Source organism: Panthera tigris, chromosome A1 (genome assembly GCF_018350195.1).
Source record: "Panthera tigris isolate Pti1 chromosome A1, P.tigris_Pti1_mat1.1, whole genome shotgun sequence".
Classification (NCBI taxonomy): domain Eukaryota; kingdom Metazoa; phylum Chordata; class Mammalia; order Carnivora; family Felidae; genus Panthera; species Panthera tigris.
This window is the reverse complement of record NC_056660.1, coordinates 14,768,523-14,781,713: the sequence shown is the minus strand read 5'-3', so window position 1 is coordinate 14,781,713 and position 13,191 is coordinate 14,768,523. Positions and strand designations below refer to the sequence as shown.

General features: G+C 41.7%; 1 protein-coding gene across 3 annotated transcripts in view; it reads left to right on the top strand.

Moving 5' to 3' along the window:
• Window positions 1-692: 692 nt before the first annotated feature.
• Window positions 693-13,191, top strand: part of DCLK1 (doublecortin like kinase 1) — a 334,659-nt gene continuing 322,160 nt past the window's right edge. For all 3 annotated transcript variants that reach the window (XM_007097655.3, XM_007097657.3, XM_007097656.2), the window contains exon 1: window positions 693-1,068. In XM_007097655.3, the coding sequence (XP_007097717.1) occupies window positions 693-1,068 (376 nt within the window). The remainder of the gene's footprint in view (window positions 1,069-13,191) is intronic.

Sequence of the window (13,191 nt, the reverse complement as noted above, 5' to 3'; positions counted from 1 at the left end):
ACTTTTAGAAAACGCTGCTATCTAATATATGAATGTGTTGGAAAATCTTCAGTTGTTAGAACCCAGGGATTGATTCAGTTTGCTCTCCATCTGGCCAGGGGGAGTGCAAAGCTGCATGAGAAGTTTCTAATGTGACTGTTAAATGCTGACCGCCTCTTTTGTTTCCTGGCCCACCACCCCTACTATCTTTAGCCCTATGTAATATGAAAGCTTATCTTCCCTCTCCCACCAGAGTGAGCACACGGTAGGGAGGTTTGGGCTTTGTAGCCCAGCAAATGTGGGTGGGAGGTCTTGGTTCAAGCATTTCCCAACTGTAGGACCTGAAGACATTTTTCTGTGCCTCATTTTATTCATCTACAGATAATAGTCCTTGGAAGGGTTTGTTGTGACTTGGAAATAACAGCTGTCCAGAACCCGATAGGTGGTCAATACATAGGAGCTGTTTCTAATGAACCTGGGGTTGATTAATAAGCTGTTTCCGCAGAGGCTGCGTCTTCTGCTTCTTCGTTGTCTTCCTTCTCTTCCAACTTGATAACTCATATTAAATATATCATCAACTGCAGCGATATTTCCACCAGCTGCTCTGGAGCTGAGCCTTTCAAATCATGGTCTTAAAATAACATCAGTATGTGTCTCTGTTTTTTTTTTTTTTTTTTCCTTCTGTGCCTCCTAGGTTCCACTTTAACTCCATCATGTCCTTCGGCAGAGATATGGAGCTGGAGCACTTTGACGAGCGGGACAAGGCGCAGAGATACAGCAGAGGGTCGCGGGTGAATGGGCTGCCGAGCCCAACGCACAGCGCCCACTGCAGCTTCTACCGAACCCGCACGCTGCAGACCCTCAGCTCTGAGAAGAAGGCCAAGAAAGTTCGTTTCTATCGAAACGGAGATCGATACTTCAAAGGGATAGTGTATGCCATCTCTCCAGACCGCTTCCGATCCTTTGAGGCCCTGCTGGCTGACTTGACCCGAACTCTGTCGGATAACGTGAATTTGCCCCAGGGAGTGAGAACGATCTACACCATTGATGGGCTCAAGAAGATTTCCAGCCTGGACCAACTGGTGGAAGGTGAGCGCGAACTCCCAAGGGACCCTAGAGGATGCTTTCTCGGGTTTCCACATTGTTCTAGGCACCTGCACTTGATCGCTAAGACACATCAGCCTCATTCAGCTCCGACCCTTATGGTTCACAGATCTGGGAGTTCACTTTGCTGTACTGTAGTGGAAAAAGGAAGAAAAAAAAACCCCGCTAATGTTATTAGGTCAGGCTCCTTATAACGATGGACTGAGGGAAAAGGTGTCTTAATTCTCCTGCATTCTGTTTTTTTTCTCATACCCATGCTACATTAATTTTAAAAGCCTGTTTTTATATCTTTAATCACATCGTTCGTATTCATTTCTAGATGCAAATGACTTTTGCTGTCTGAAATTACTTGAACTGAAAATACCTAATGGATCGTGAAAGTTTTGAGTAGAAGGGAACCTTATGTAGGTAGCAAGCCCATTAATTCTGTCACTGGAGACTGAGGCCTAGAAAATTCGAGTGACATGTCTATGGTCACATGGTAAGGTAGTGTTGATACTGGACGAAAAATTACGTTTTCTGGCATCTCTTTCTCATATGGTGCTTCCTTTTGAGTTTAAAGGATTCTCGTCTTTCTGGGGTACCTGAGAATATAAAGGAATGAATCTGTTCAGTTTATTGTTTCTTAAAGTTGAATTTAGGCTAACAGTAATTATCTGTTTTAGACATTTCATGTGGAAATGAGACTGTCTTAGTCCCTGGATGAGGTGTGGTGTGTTGTGCAAGCAGAATGGGTACACTCGCTTCAGTCCCAACGCCACGGGAGTGGCACAGAAAGCCTATAGTCACCTTAGAAATCACAAGCAAAGAAGCCCCTGGGTGGTTCAGTTGGTTAAGCTTCCGGCTTTGGCTCAGGTCACGATCTCCCCATTTGTGAGTTCAAGCGCTGTGTCGGGCTCTGTGCTGACGGCTCAGAGCCTGGAGCCTGCTTTGGATCCTGTGTCTCCCTCTCTTTCTGCTCCTTTTCCGCTCATGCTCTGCCTGTCTCTCTCTCTCTCTCAAAAATAAATAAACACTAAAAAAAAAAAAAAAAGAAATCACAAACCAAGTAAAATGACTTGGAGAGAAATAACGGTTTACATTCATGCTAAGGTGTAAACGAGGCTGGGCTGATCTCTGAAGAGTGGGAATTCCTAAGTCTGAGTTGTCAGGGTCGTGATGAAGTAGCCCTCAGCACAGAGGAAGACGGGAAAGGAAATTTAGAGGTTTGGAAGTGCTTGACTTCACCCTGAGCTCATCTCTACTCCAGATATGTCTGCCCGGGCCCGCTGTCTTACTGGATCCTGGAGGAATGCATGCACATAATACCCTCCCTCTCTTGTGCAGGTAGCTGGGGGTTTGGGGCCCCTGTCCTCTTAATGGCACACAGGCGCGCCCTCTTGCCCTCCTCTGGAACCAGAGTTTGTATGTGTTTTAAGGCTGAGGGCATCTTGTGTCTTCCTCCCGTTTTCCTTCCCTTGATCTGCTGGCAGGGGTGCCAGTCCAGTCGCAGTATGACTGGACTTGAGAGGGTGTGGAGAGCCTGGGTTTGGTGTGTTTATTATGTGGGAATTCACATCTCTTTTCAGTGACTCGTCACCCTGCCAAGATGCCTGTAGACTTGGCCTTCTTCCTTCTATTCAGAAGCTGGCACTTTCAGTAAATTAAAGGGGAAGAATGAACGTGAAATCTTTCTGCATCAGCTTTGATTTTTGTGCCCTGTCCTTTTCCTGACCTTGGAAAATACGGGGTTAAATAAAACATTTGGTGGACTATTCTGAAGGATCTGGATAAAGGTGAAATGCAAAGTCAGGTGCATGATCAGTCATCAAACCACCCCTTTGAGGACTGATGGTAATACAGAGAAAATATGCCAACATCTCGAAACACATTTTAAGACAGCCGGGCTTGGCTCCTCACTGGGTCTAGAGTCCCTTGTGCAGCAGCTGTGGGGTGGGGGAGGTGTATTTCAGTCACTTTCCCACCCAGAATTGATCTTTACTGAGAAGTGGCCACAGATATTCCCGTGATTCCCATCCACCGAGGAGAAGGTGTGAGAGATGAGAACCAACAGTTCTTTACGTACAAGGACCAGGAAGATCATGGAATGCTCGCCATCATCTTCTTTGTCAGTTTTTTTTAACACAAGAATGCCCTCTCTAAGAGACTGCTATCCTGAGAGTAAGTAATGACCGCTCACAGTTCTGGAGCGTCTGTCTTGCGTATATGAATACATTTAATTTTCACAGTGATCCCAGGAGCTAGGCACTGTTACCATCCTTCTACTAAGATGAGGGAAGTGAGGCACAGTGTGGTTAAGTGAGCTGCTCAAGGTCACACAGCAAGAAATGGTAGAGTTAGGATTTGAACCCGGGATAGCTGGTGCCCGAGCTTGAGCTCATAACTGCCACAAATGAGATACCAAGTGGGGTATTCGTAGTGGCTTTCAAATGAAATTTTATAGTATTAGATTTTTCTTGAAAACAAATGTTTTTAACCTTGACTTAATTCCAGGAATGACAGATACAGCTCCCAGCAACACTTTAGTATTTTCACTTACCTCCAAATACTCTTCTCTTCAATCGATATAAAGCAACTGCAGATTGACTATTCTGATGTTAAAAATTTACTTGTTGGGAAAAAATTCCTTTTTCTGATTGAATGAATGATAACTTTGGTACAGTGTGTAAGTTCACATATTGGCTGCATTTTTTAAAAATCCAGTTTAAACAGACTTTTTTTTTTCTCATTTATAATACTGCTGCCAGCATGCAGCTGCACTCAGTGTTGAAGTAGCTGGAAATTCATTTAGATTGGCCTCTTTGTCAATTACATTTTTGCTTAGTCTGTTAAAATGCAAACCCTTACTTCATATTCATCATTAGGTTCATATCTCTCACTTTACATACTAATTTTATGTAAACGTCAATGCATGTTATTAGCTTCTCATTTCCCCTTCCAATATGCTGATGTTTGAGTTTTAAATTAAATCCTTTTAGTGGATGCAGTGACAAGTGTATTTGACTTCTAATTGTTTTTTTTTTTTAAGTCTGTTCTTTCTCGTCTCATACTAAAAATTCTGAATTACAATGACATATGTGAGTTTCTTTATTTCTAACAGTCTCAGGGTCACTTGCACTGTTTTTGTTTTTATTTTTTAAGTTTATTTATTTATTTTGAAAGACAGAGGACAGGCGGGGGAGGGGCAGTGTGAGAGGTGGACAGAGGTTCTGAAATGGGCTCTGTGCTGACAGAGAGAGAGAGCCTGATCCAGGGCTCAAATTCAAGAACTGTGAGATCATGACCTGAGCCAAAGATGCTTAATTGACTGAGCCACCCAGGCGCCCCTGCACTGTTTTTAAATTATTATTATACACAGATGATTATGCCTAAATTTGTTCTAAGAGCATCAACAGAGCTGATTCTTTGCCTGAAGTATAAATGGATGAGTGTGTATGTGTGTTTATGTATGATTATAGGTGTGTCTGTCTATGCATGGATGAATACACACACACACACACACACACACACACACATGCACACACATATGTAAGAGCAGACAATGGATGGCAATTTTAGTTGTTTGCCTTCAAAATGGCCTTAATACATTGAAGAAGTCAGGATAATTAATAAGGAAAGTTGAATTGCAGACCTATTTCTGCAAGTGGTTTACCTTGAAACTTGGCCTCATATTCCCAATATTGCCTCTTTCCCCCAAATTTTACACTATTTATGTTCCACTATAGGTGTGTAGATGTTGTGAAGATAAATGAAGGAATGACATTTAAAACCTTTAAATTATTAGAAGAAAGATGTAGTATAGATCCCAAGAATTAACTGATTGATATTTTTCTTTATGAGACCCTCAAGCATCAGTAATGTATGTGTTGAGGGATAGCCATCCACTCCACTTAAAAAATATGTTTTTAATGTTTGCTTATTTTTTTTTGAGAGAGAGAGTGCGAGTGGAGGAGAGGCAAAAAGAGAGAGGGGGACACAGAATCTGAAGCAGGCTCTAGGCTCCAAGCTGTCAGCACAGAACCCAATGGGGGTCTTGAATCCACAAACCGCAAGATCATGACCTGAGCCGAAGTCAGACACTTAACCGACTGAGCCACCCAAGTGCCTCATCCCACTACTTTATTTTTTTAAGTTTGTTTATTTATTTTGAGAGAGAGAGAGCATGCGATCTTGTGTGGGGGAGGGTTAGAGAGAGGAGGAGAGAGAGAAGTCCTAGCAGGCTCTGCATTGTTAGTACAGTGCCCGAGGTGGGGCTCGAGCTTAGGAACCCTGAGATCATGACCGGAGCCAAAATCAAGACTCAGACGCTCAGCGGACTGAGCCACCCCACCTACTTTTAAATAGGCTTTACTTTCAGCACAGTTTTAGGTTCTTAGCAAAATTGAGCAGAAGGTACAAATATTTCTCATAGACCCCTCCCTCATGACACATGAACAGTGTCCCCTGTCGTCATCGGAGTGGCGCACTTGTTATAATTGATGAATCTACACAGGCACATCATTATCATCAAAAGTCCATAGTTTACATTGGAGTTCAGTCTTGGCATTGTGTGTGTTCCGTGAATTTTGCCGAAGGGGTAATGGCATGTATGAAGCATCGTAGTATCACGCAGAATAGTTGTACTGCCCTACAAATCCTCTGTGCTCTATCTTTTCAACCCTCCCTAACCCCTGGCAACCATGAATCTTTCTGCTGTCTTAAATAAGCATTCTTTTAACATCTTGTGTCCATGTTGGTAAAAGAAGGCCAAGATGTTTCCTTTAAGCATTAACATAAATACTATTCAGGTATGTTGTCCTTTGGATAGAAGTAAGTTAATTTGTACAGCAGATATGTATGTATAAGAAATGAGTGCCCTTCTTTCTCAGCTGTCACACACCTTGACCCCCATACTTCACCCTAGATATTGTCTGACTCTGGAGCTGCTGTGTAAGAGATGTTCCCAAGTCTCCATCAGAATGGACCTTTCAGGAATAAATCCACACTTCACCCCACAGTTAGGGAATCTCTAACCACGATTTCCGGTCACCCAGCTCTCCTGGCGATTTTTATTTCCCTTGATGTGGTGTTACTGATTTCTTTGTTTCTCTAATTCACTGGCTTCTTATATCTGCGCCTCTCCCTGCTATATTAAAACTTTTGAAATTCATTCTTAAAGAGCTAGAAAACATACTCTCTCTCAAATTCCCCCACAGCAAACCGTTTACTAGTTTTTGTTACTGTTAATTGTTTAAAAGTTTTTTTTTTAATGTTTATTTATTTTTGAGAGAGAGACGCGCACACAGAGAGCACAAGCAGGGGAGGGGCAGAGAGAGAGGGAGAGACAGAATCCGAAGCAGGCTCCAGGCTCTGAGCTGTCGGCACAGAGCTCGACGTGGAGCTCAAACCCATGAACCGTGAGATCGTGACTTGAGCCGAAGTCGGATGCTTAACCGCCCGAGTCACCCAGGCGCCCCTTGCTTTTATTTTGGAGTATCATCTCAGATATCGGTGCATGTTAGGATATACATTATCATTCGTCCAGAAGGTAACTTACTGTGCTTCCAGTTCTGTTCCTTGCTCAGTGCACTTAACAATAGTTCATATCATACATCTAGAACTACTATGTTCTTTTTACTGACTTCATAGTATTCCTTTATACAACTGTGCCCTAATTTATTTAGCCAGTCTTTTATTGATGGGCATTTAGGTTGTGACCAATCCTTTGTTTTGCAGTGAATATCCTTAGGTATAAGTTTTCTATCCATGTCGGAGAATCTTTGTGGGACAAATTCCCAGAAGTAGTAGAAAGGTACAAGCTGGATAGAGAGGTACAAGTATTAAAGTCTAAAGAGCTGTTGCAAAATTCCTCTTCATAGATGTGGTACCAAGTTACACACTTACCAGTAATATATGAGAGTGGCTGTCTTCCTATACCCTCAACAAGACAATGTTTCATGTAACATTTTGCTGTTTGCCAACTCTTATGAAGACGACAGCATGTATCTATTGTTTTAATTTTCATCTTTTCATATAATTAAAATGCATTTGTTTCTTTTATTCATAGCTTTTGACCATTTTCCTACCAGATCGGGGTCTTTTTTTTACTGACTTGTAGGACTTTTTCCTTTTATTTTTTTATTTTTTTATTTTTTTGGACTTTTTCCTTTTAGAGATACTAGCTCTTCGCGATATCTATTGAGAGTATTTTTCCCAGATTGTCCTTTATCTAGTGACATTGTTTACTGTGTTTTTTTGCCATGCAGATTGAAAAAAAAAAACCTGAAATGATCAAATGTATCAGGCTTTTCATTCATGGCTTGATTTTCATGCCTCTTGGGTTCTCTGTACTCTGTAATTATAAAGCCAGTTTCCTCATTTTCTTCTAGTATTTTTATGTTTTCATTTTATTAAAAAATTTTTTTACATTTATTTATTTATTTTGAGAGAGAGAGAAAGAACACATGCAAGCAGCCAGAGAGAGAAAAGGAGAGAGAGAGTCCCAAGCAGGCTCCGTGCTGTCAGTGCAGAGCCCGACGCAGGGCTCAAACTCACGAACTGTGAGATAATGACCTGAGCCAATATCAAGAGTTGGACGCTTAACCCACTGAGCTACCCAGGTGCCCTGCGTTTTCATTTTAAAAAGTATTCTAATGGATGTCATATTAGTAAATGTTAGTGTGAGATAGAGGTTCAATTTAACCTTGTTCTAGGCTACCGTACTCATGTTTAAAAGTTTTTATTTTGAAATTAATATGGACTTAATACAATTGTCATAAAGGTAGGGAGTTCCCAGATGCCCTTCCCATAATGGAACATCTTACACAACCATGGTACCATTACCTTTGGAACAATGCTAGTAGCTAAACTACAGGCTTTTTTCAGCTTTCATCAAATTTTCCACTAGTGGCCTTTATTTTTGGTTCCAGAATCACACATTGCATTTGAATTTTTTTTTTTTTTAAGTTTATTTATTTTTGAGACAGAGAGAGACAGAGCATGAACGGGGGAGGGTCAGAGAGAGAGGGAGACACAGAATCGGAAGCAGGCTCCAGGCTCTGAGCCATCAGCCCAGAGCCTGATGCGGGGCTCGAACTCACGGACTGCAAGATCGTGACCCGAGCCGAAGTCGGACTCTTAACCGACTGAGCTACCCAGGCGCCCCACACATTGCATTTAGTTGTCACCTCTCCTTCATCTCTGCCACGCTGTGACAGTTCTTCAGTCTTTCCTGGTCTCTAATGACTTGGCCATTTTGGTCAGTTATTTCGTAGAACATCCTTCAGTTTGGGTTTAGCTGATGATTAGATTCAAGTTATCTCTTTGTGGCAAGAATTCCACAGAAATGATGCTGTGTTCCTTTCAGTGCATCATTTCAGGGTACAGGATGTTGCTGTGTCTTATTACTGGTGAGATTAACCATAAGTTGGTTAAGGTGGTATTTGCCAGTGTCCTTCACTCTAAAGTTACTATTTTTCCCTTTGTAGCTAATAAATATTTGGGGGAGAAAGTTTGAGGCTCCGTGAATGTCTTGCTTCTCCTTAAGCTTTTGCTCATGAATTTTGGCATTTACTCGTGGATTTGTCTACAGTAATTGTTGTGGTGATGTTCTAATGGTGATTTGCGATTTCCTTCTTTACTTTTCTCACCCTTAGATGACCAACACTTACTTGTCTTTAGATCTACTATGATGTCATCAAGTCTGATTATGTTAACCACTCTTAAGGCCCATTTCTCCCAAATAATAATAAGACCTTTCTTCTGCACTCCCAGCACCTGGATATATTTAACTGATACTCTTGTCCTTAGTCCTTTCAAACTTAACATGCATAAATGTGACCTCATTCTTTTCCATTACCTAGAGTTTATTCCTCTTCTCATATTCTGGATCTTGTGAAATCGTATTGCCGTATAACTTAACATCCCCCTTGACTTCTCTTCTTCACCCTCAAATACAAGCTGTTACTAAATTCTGTTGATCTTGCTTAAGATGTTTCTTCAGTTTGTCCTTTCCACCATCATTATTATAGTTTTCAAGTCCTCATCACAATATTACTATTTTTTTTACTGGCAGAGTGATACATTTTTACACAGTGAGCATTGTAGAAAATCTGAAAGATGTAAAAACATTTAAAAAATTAAATAATAACTCCTCATATTCCTACCACTTGAAACTTGTCATCTCTTCCCTGTACTATTACAATAGGCTTCTGAGCTAGAAATACATGTCTTAGTTTTTCTTTTTCAATGTTTTTGTCTTCTTTATGGAATCTGTATTTGTCCCTGCTTTTCCATTCCTTTTTTTAAATGTTTATTTATTTTTGAGAGAGAGAGAGAGAGAGAGAGAGAGACAGCATGAGCAGAGGAGGGGCAGAGAGAGAGAGGGAGACAGAGAATCCGAAGCAGGCTTGTGCTGTCTGTGCAGAGCCTGATGCAGATCTCAAACTCACAAACCATCTGTGAGATCATGACCTGAGCTGAAGTCAGACACTTAACCAACTGAACTACTCAGGCACCTTCTTGCTTTTCCATTCTGTAGCCTCTCTTAGGTCAAATCCTTTAGGACACGCATATGTCCCATACAATAGTCTTTAAGCTAGTTTTCCTGCCTATGTAAACCTGGCCACAGACAAACCACTTTGTGCCATACCTTTGCTTCACAATGGCTCTCCACTTACGTATGGAATACAGCCCACAATGTTGCATGTATTTCTCTTAGTGGCCCTTCTCCTGCCCTTCCTTCTCTTCTGGCCGTATCTCCTATTACCCGTTGGTACACTCAGCAGTGAGCTTGGCTGCGTTCTTTGCTTGTCCTCTGCTGTCTCCCGGCTTCCCTTTTTCTCCTGCGAGGACTGTAAGATGGGTGCCCTCCTGAGGGTGTATAATGATGTCGTGGTTAAGTTATGGTTCTGGAGTCAGACCACCTGACTTGAACCCTGGCTCCACCTTTGCCAGCCATGTGACCTTGAGCCAGCTGCCTAGCTCTCTGTGCCTCATTGTGCCCTCTGGTAAGCGGTGTGCTAATACTTCGCTCATAGGGTTGTGTTGAGGATTGCAGGTTAAATAGCATGGGTTAGCGCAGGATCTGCTACATGGCAGACGTTCAAATAACCTGTTCTGCCGATAGTGTCTCCACCCTCATCCCTCAGCCGACAGATGCACAAATCTCCCACAATCGCAAACATTCTTGCCTTGGTCTTTCTGGCCTCTCAAACCCAGAGCTCTGTGCTAAGAAATATTAGTATATGCTGTCTATACTTCCTCAACTTGCAATCATACTTCAGCTCCTTAATTAGCATCATGACACTGTAATATACTTGTTCATTTTATATCAAAGTCTCAAGAACTCAGGGAACCATTGGTGTCCTTACTGCCCAGCATGGTAGTTGTAAGTACTCAATATATTATGGGAAGAAAGAGGAAAGAGAATGAATGGGTGGATAGATGGATGAATGGATGAATGAAAGCAGCCAGCATCACTACCGAATGAAAGTGGCCATTATAGGGCCACATGTGGCCTTTTAGTGGCCAGGCCAGTGATCTCTTAGGAATCCTTATCCTCAATGATGTCCCTGGAGCGTTGGATGCTGATGTCTGGTTCTTTTCCAGCCACACACTCACCAGCTTTCAGTTTCCATGGCTCCAGGCACCTGATTTGTCTTTGTTCCCTTCAGCGGCTCCTCCACTTCTGGGCACTCTTTGAAGACTGCTGTTGCCCTGGGTTTCTTCTTGTCCAGCTGGGCATGGTTTCCTGGAACGTTTTCTTCAGTTCCATCTCTGCAGCTGTCACATGCGTCTCCTTCCAAACTCCAGGCTTATATTTCTAATTGCTTGCTGGAAATCTTCAACTGGTTGGCTCCTAGGAACTCCAAATTTAGTATGTGCACAACCAAATGAATTTCTTTCCTTAGCATCGAGTCCAAACCTGGTTCCCTTCTTATTTTACCTATCGCGGTACTTGGGAAGTCAACCAAAATGGAAGTTTCAATGTTATCATTTCATTTTCATCATGTGACTCCGATTCCTTTGGGTCCCACATCCAGACAGTTGCCAGTCTCTGCTGTCTAGTCAGTCGAGTCTATCTGCTAAGTATTCCTCTTGCATCCGATTCTCTCTGCCCCCAGTGCAGAGGTGTAAAGTCAATTCTCCATCTCCTCTCCTGGTCTGTTATAGTAGCTTTCTCGACTTCTCTCTCCCTGTGTCCTACCTCCAGCCCTTCCCTCACGCTGAAACCAATGGGAGCTTTCTGAAACCTGGGTCTTTTGAGAAAGACATATTAATATCTCACAGACTATCCCTTGGCTGTACTGTGTAGTAGAGCGTATTATTATTTTTATTTTATCTGAGATGCTGTCCTCTTTCTTTTCTCTATGAAAAATCTTACCCCCACTTCTGAGGTCACCATGAATTCCATTTCTTCTTTATTGGTCACTCAGTGGGAAGCGAGAAGTGATTTCTTTCTCTTCTGAGTTAGGGTTGCCTCGACCACGTATTTAGCAATTATCACTTACTGCCTTGTGAAATCTTTTCATACACATCTTGCTTTCTTTTCATTTTTTAAGATTTTTTTAAGTTTATTTATTTATTTATTTTGAGAGAGACAGCAAGTCAGGGATGAGCAGAGAGAGAGACAGAGAGAGAGAGAGAGAGAGAGAGAGAGACAGAGGATCTGATGCGGGCTCTTTGCTGACAGCAGAGAACCCAGTGCAGGGCTTGAACTCATGAACCACATGATCATGACCTGAGCAGAAGTCGGACACTTAATTGAGCCACCCAAGTGCCCCTACACATCTTGCTTTCTTTTCTTCTTTTTAATGTTTTATTTATTCTTAGAGAGAGAGAGAGACAGACAGACAGACAGACAGACAGACAGACAGAATATGGGCAGGGGAGAGACAGAAAGAGAAGGGGACATAGAATCTGAAGCAGGCTCCAAGCTGAGCTGTCAGCTGAGCTGTCATGGGTTCGAACTCATGAACTGCGAGATCATGACCTGAGCCGAAATCAGACACTCAACTGCTCAACTGACTGAACCACCCAGGCACCCCACACATCTTGTTTTCTAAGCTCTTTTGAAAACAAGCTCACGACTTAGGATTGTTTTCACTCCCTAGAGTGGCAAATTCAGATTTTGTACTTATTATTAAAGACTTAGGGGTTTGTATTTAATTTTTAGTTTTTTTTTTATTTAAAAAAATTTTTTTTTAACGTTTATTTATTTTTGAGACAGAGAGAGACAGAGCATGAACGGGGGAGGGGCAGAGAGAGGGAGACACAGAATCTGAAACAGGCTCCAGGCTCCGAGCCGTCAGCACAGAGCCCGACGCGGGGCTCGAACTCACGGACCACGAGATCATGACCCGAGCCGAAGTTGGCCGCTCAACCGACTGAGCCACCCAGGCGCCCCAATTTTTAGTTTTTATGGCAAGTGCTGTACGTATCTGTTGCAATTTTGTTATTTGTTACTCTGTGATGTGCTTAGGAGAAATTTTTAGCAACGAGAATATATATTTTTGGGGTTCCAAATACAGGTGGCCATGTTGCTTTCAAAAAGGGTTATCAATTTATAATGTCCCTAGTGGTGTTTTCTATTTCTATTTTATTTTGTTTTTATCCTTTGTCATATGTTTTAGTACCTTACATTTTTGTGAATTATAATAAGCTTTGCACATTATAGTAACCCGTTGTTCTGTGTAGATCCTTAGTCTGTTTTCTCTTTTTTATTTTAGTTTTTCTACTTTTCATTTATATCAGTTGTAAATGTAAAATTTTGGATCTCTCAATCTTTTTTCTTTATGTTATTTTTCTGTTGCTTTGAATTTAAGAACTTGACATTTCCCATAGGCCTGATGTACACATTCAAATTTTATTTTCTGTAAGCTTATTTTTATGTACTATTATATTATGAGTGACTTCCATGGAAGAATGACCCAAAGTACCTTTGGGGAATCTTTTCTCTTGCCTTTAATAGCGCTATCAAAATTGTCTACCTGAACCAGTGCCTTTTAGGAAGGTGATGAAATGTTGCTGTGTATATTTGAGATAGGCTCATAAAATACAATATCCAGAAGGCACTTTGTATTTTATTATGTAAATAATAGCTTTCACGTAATTTTACTCAGTTTCTTT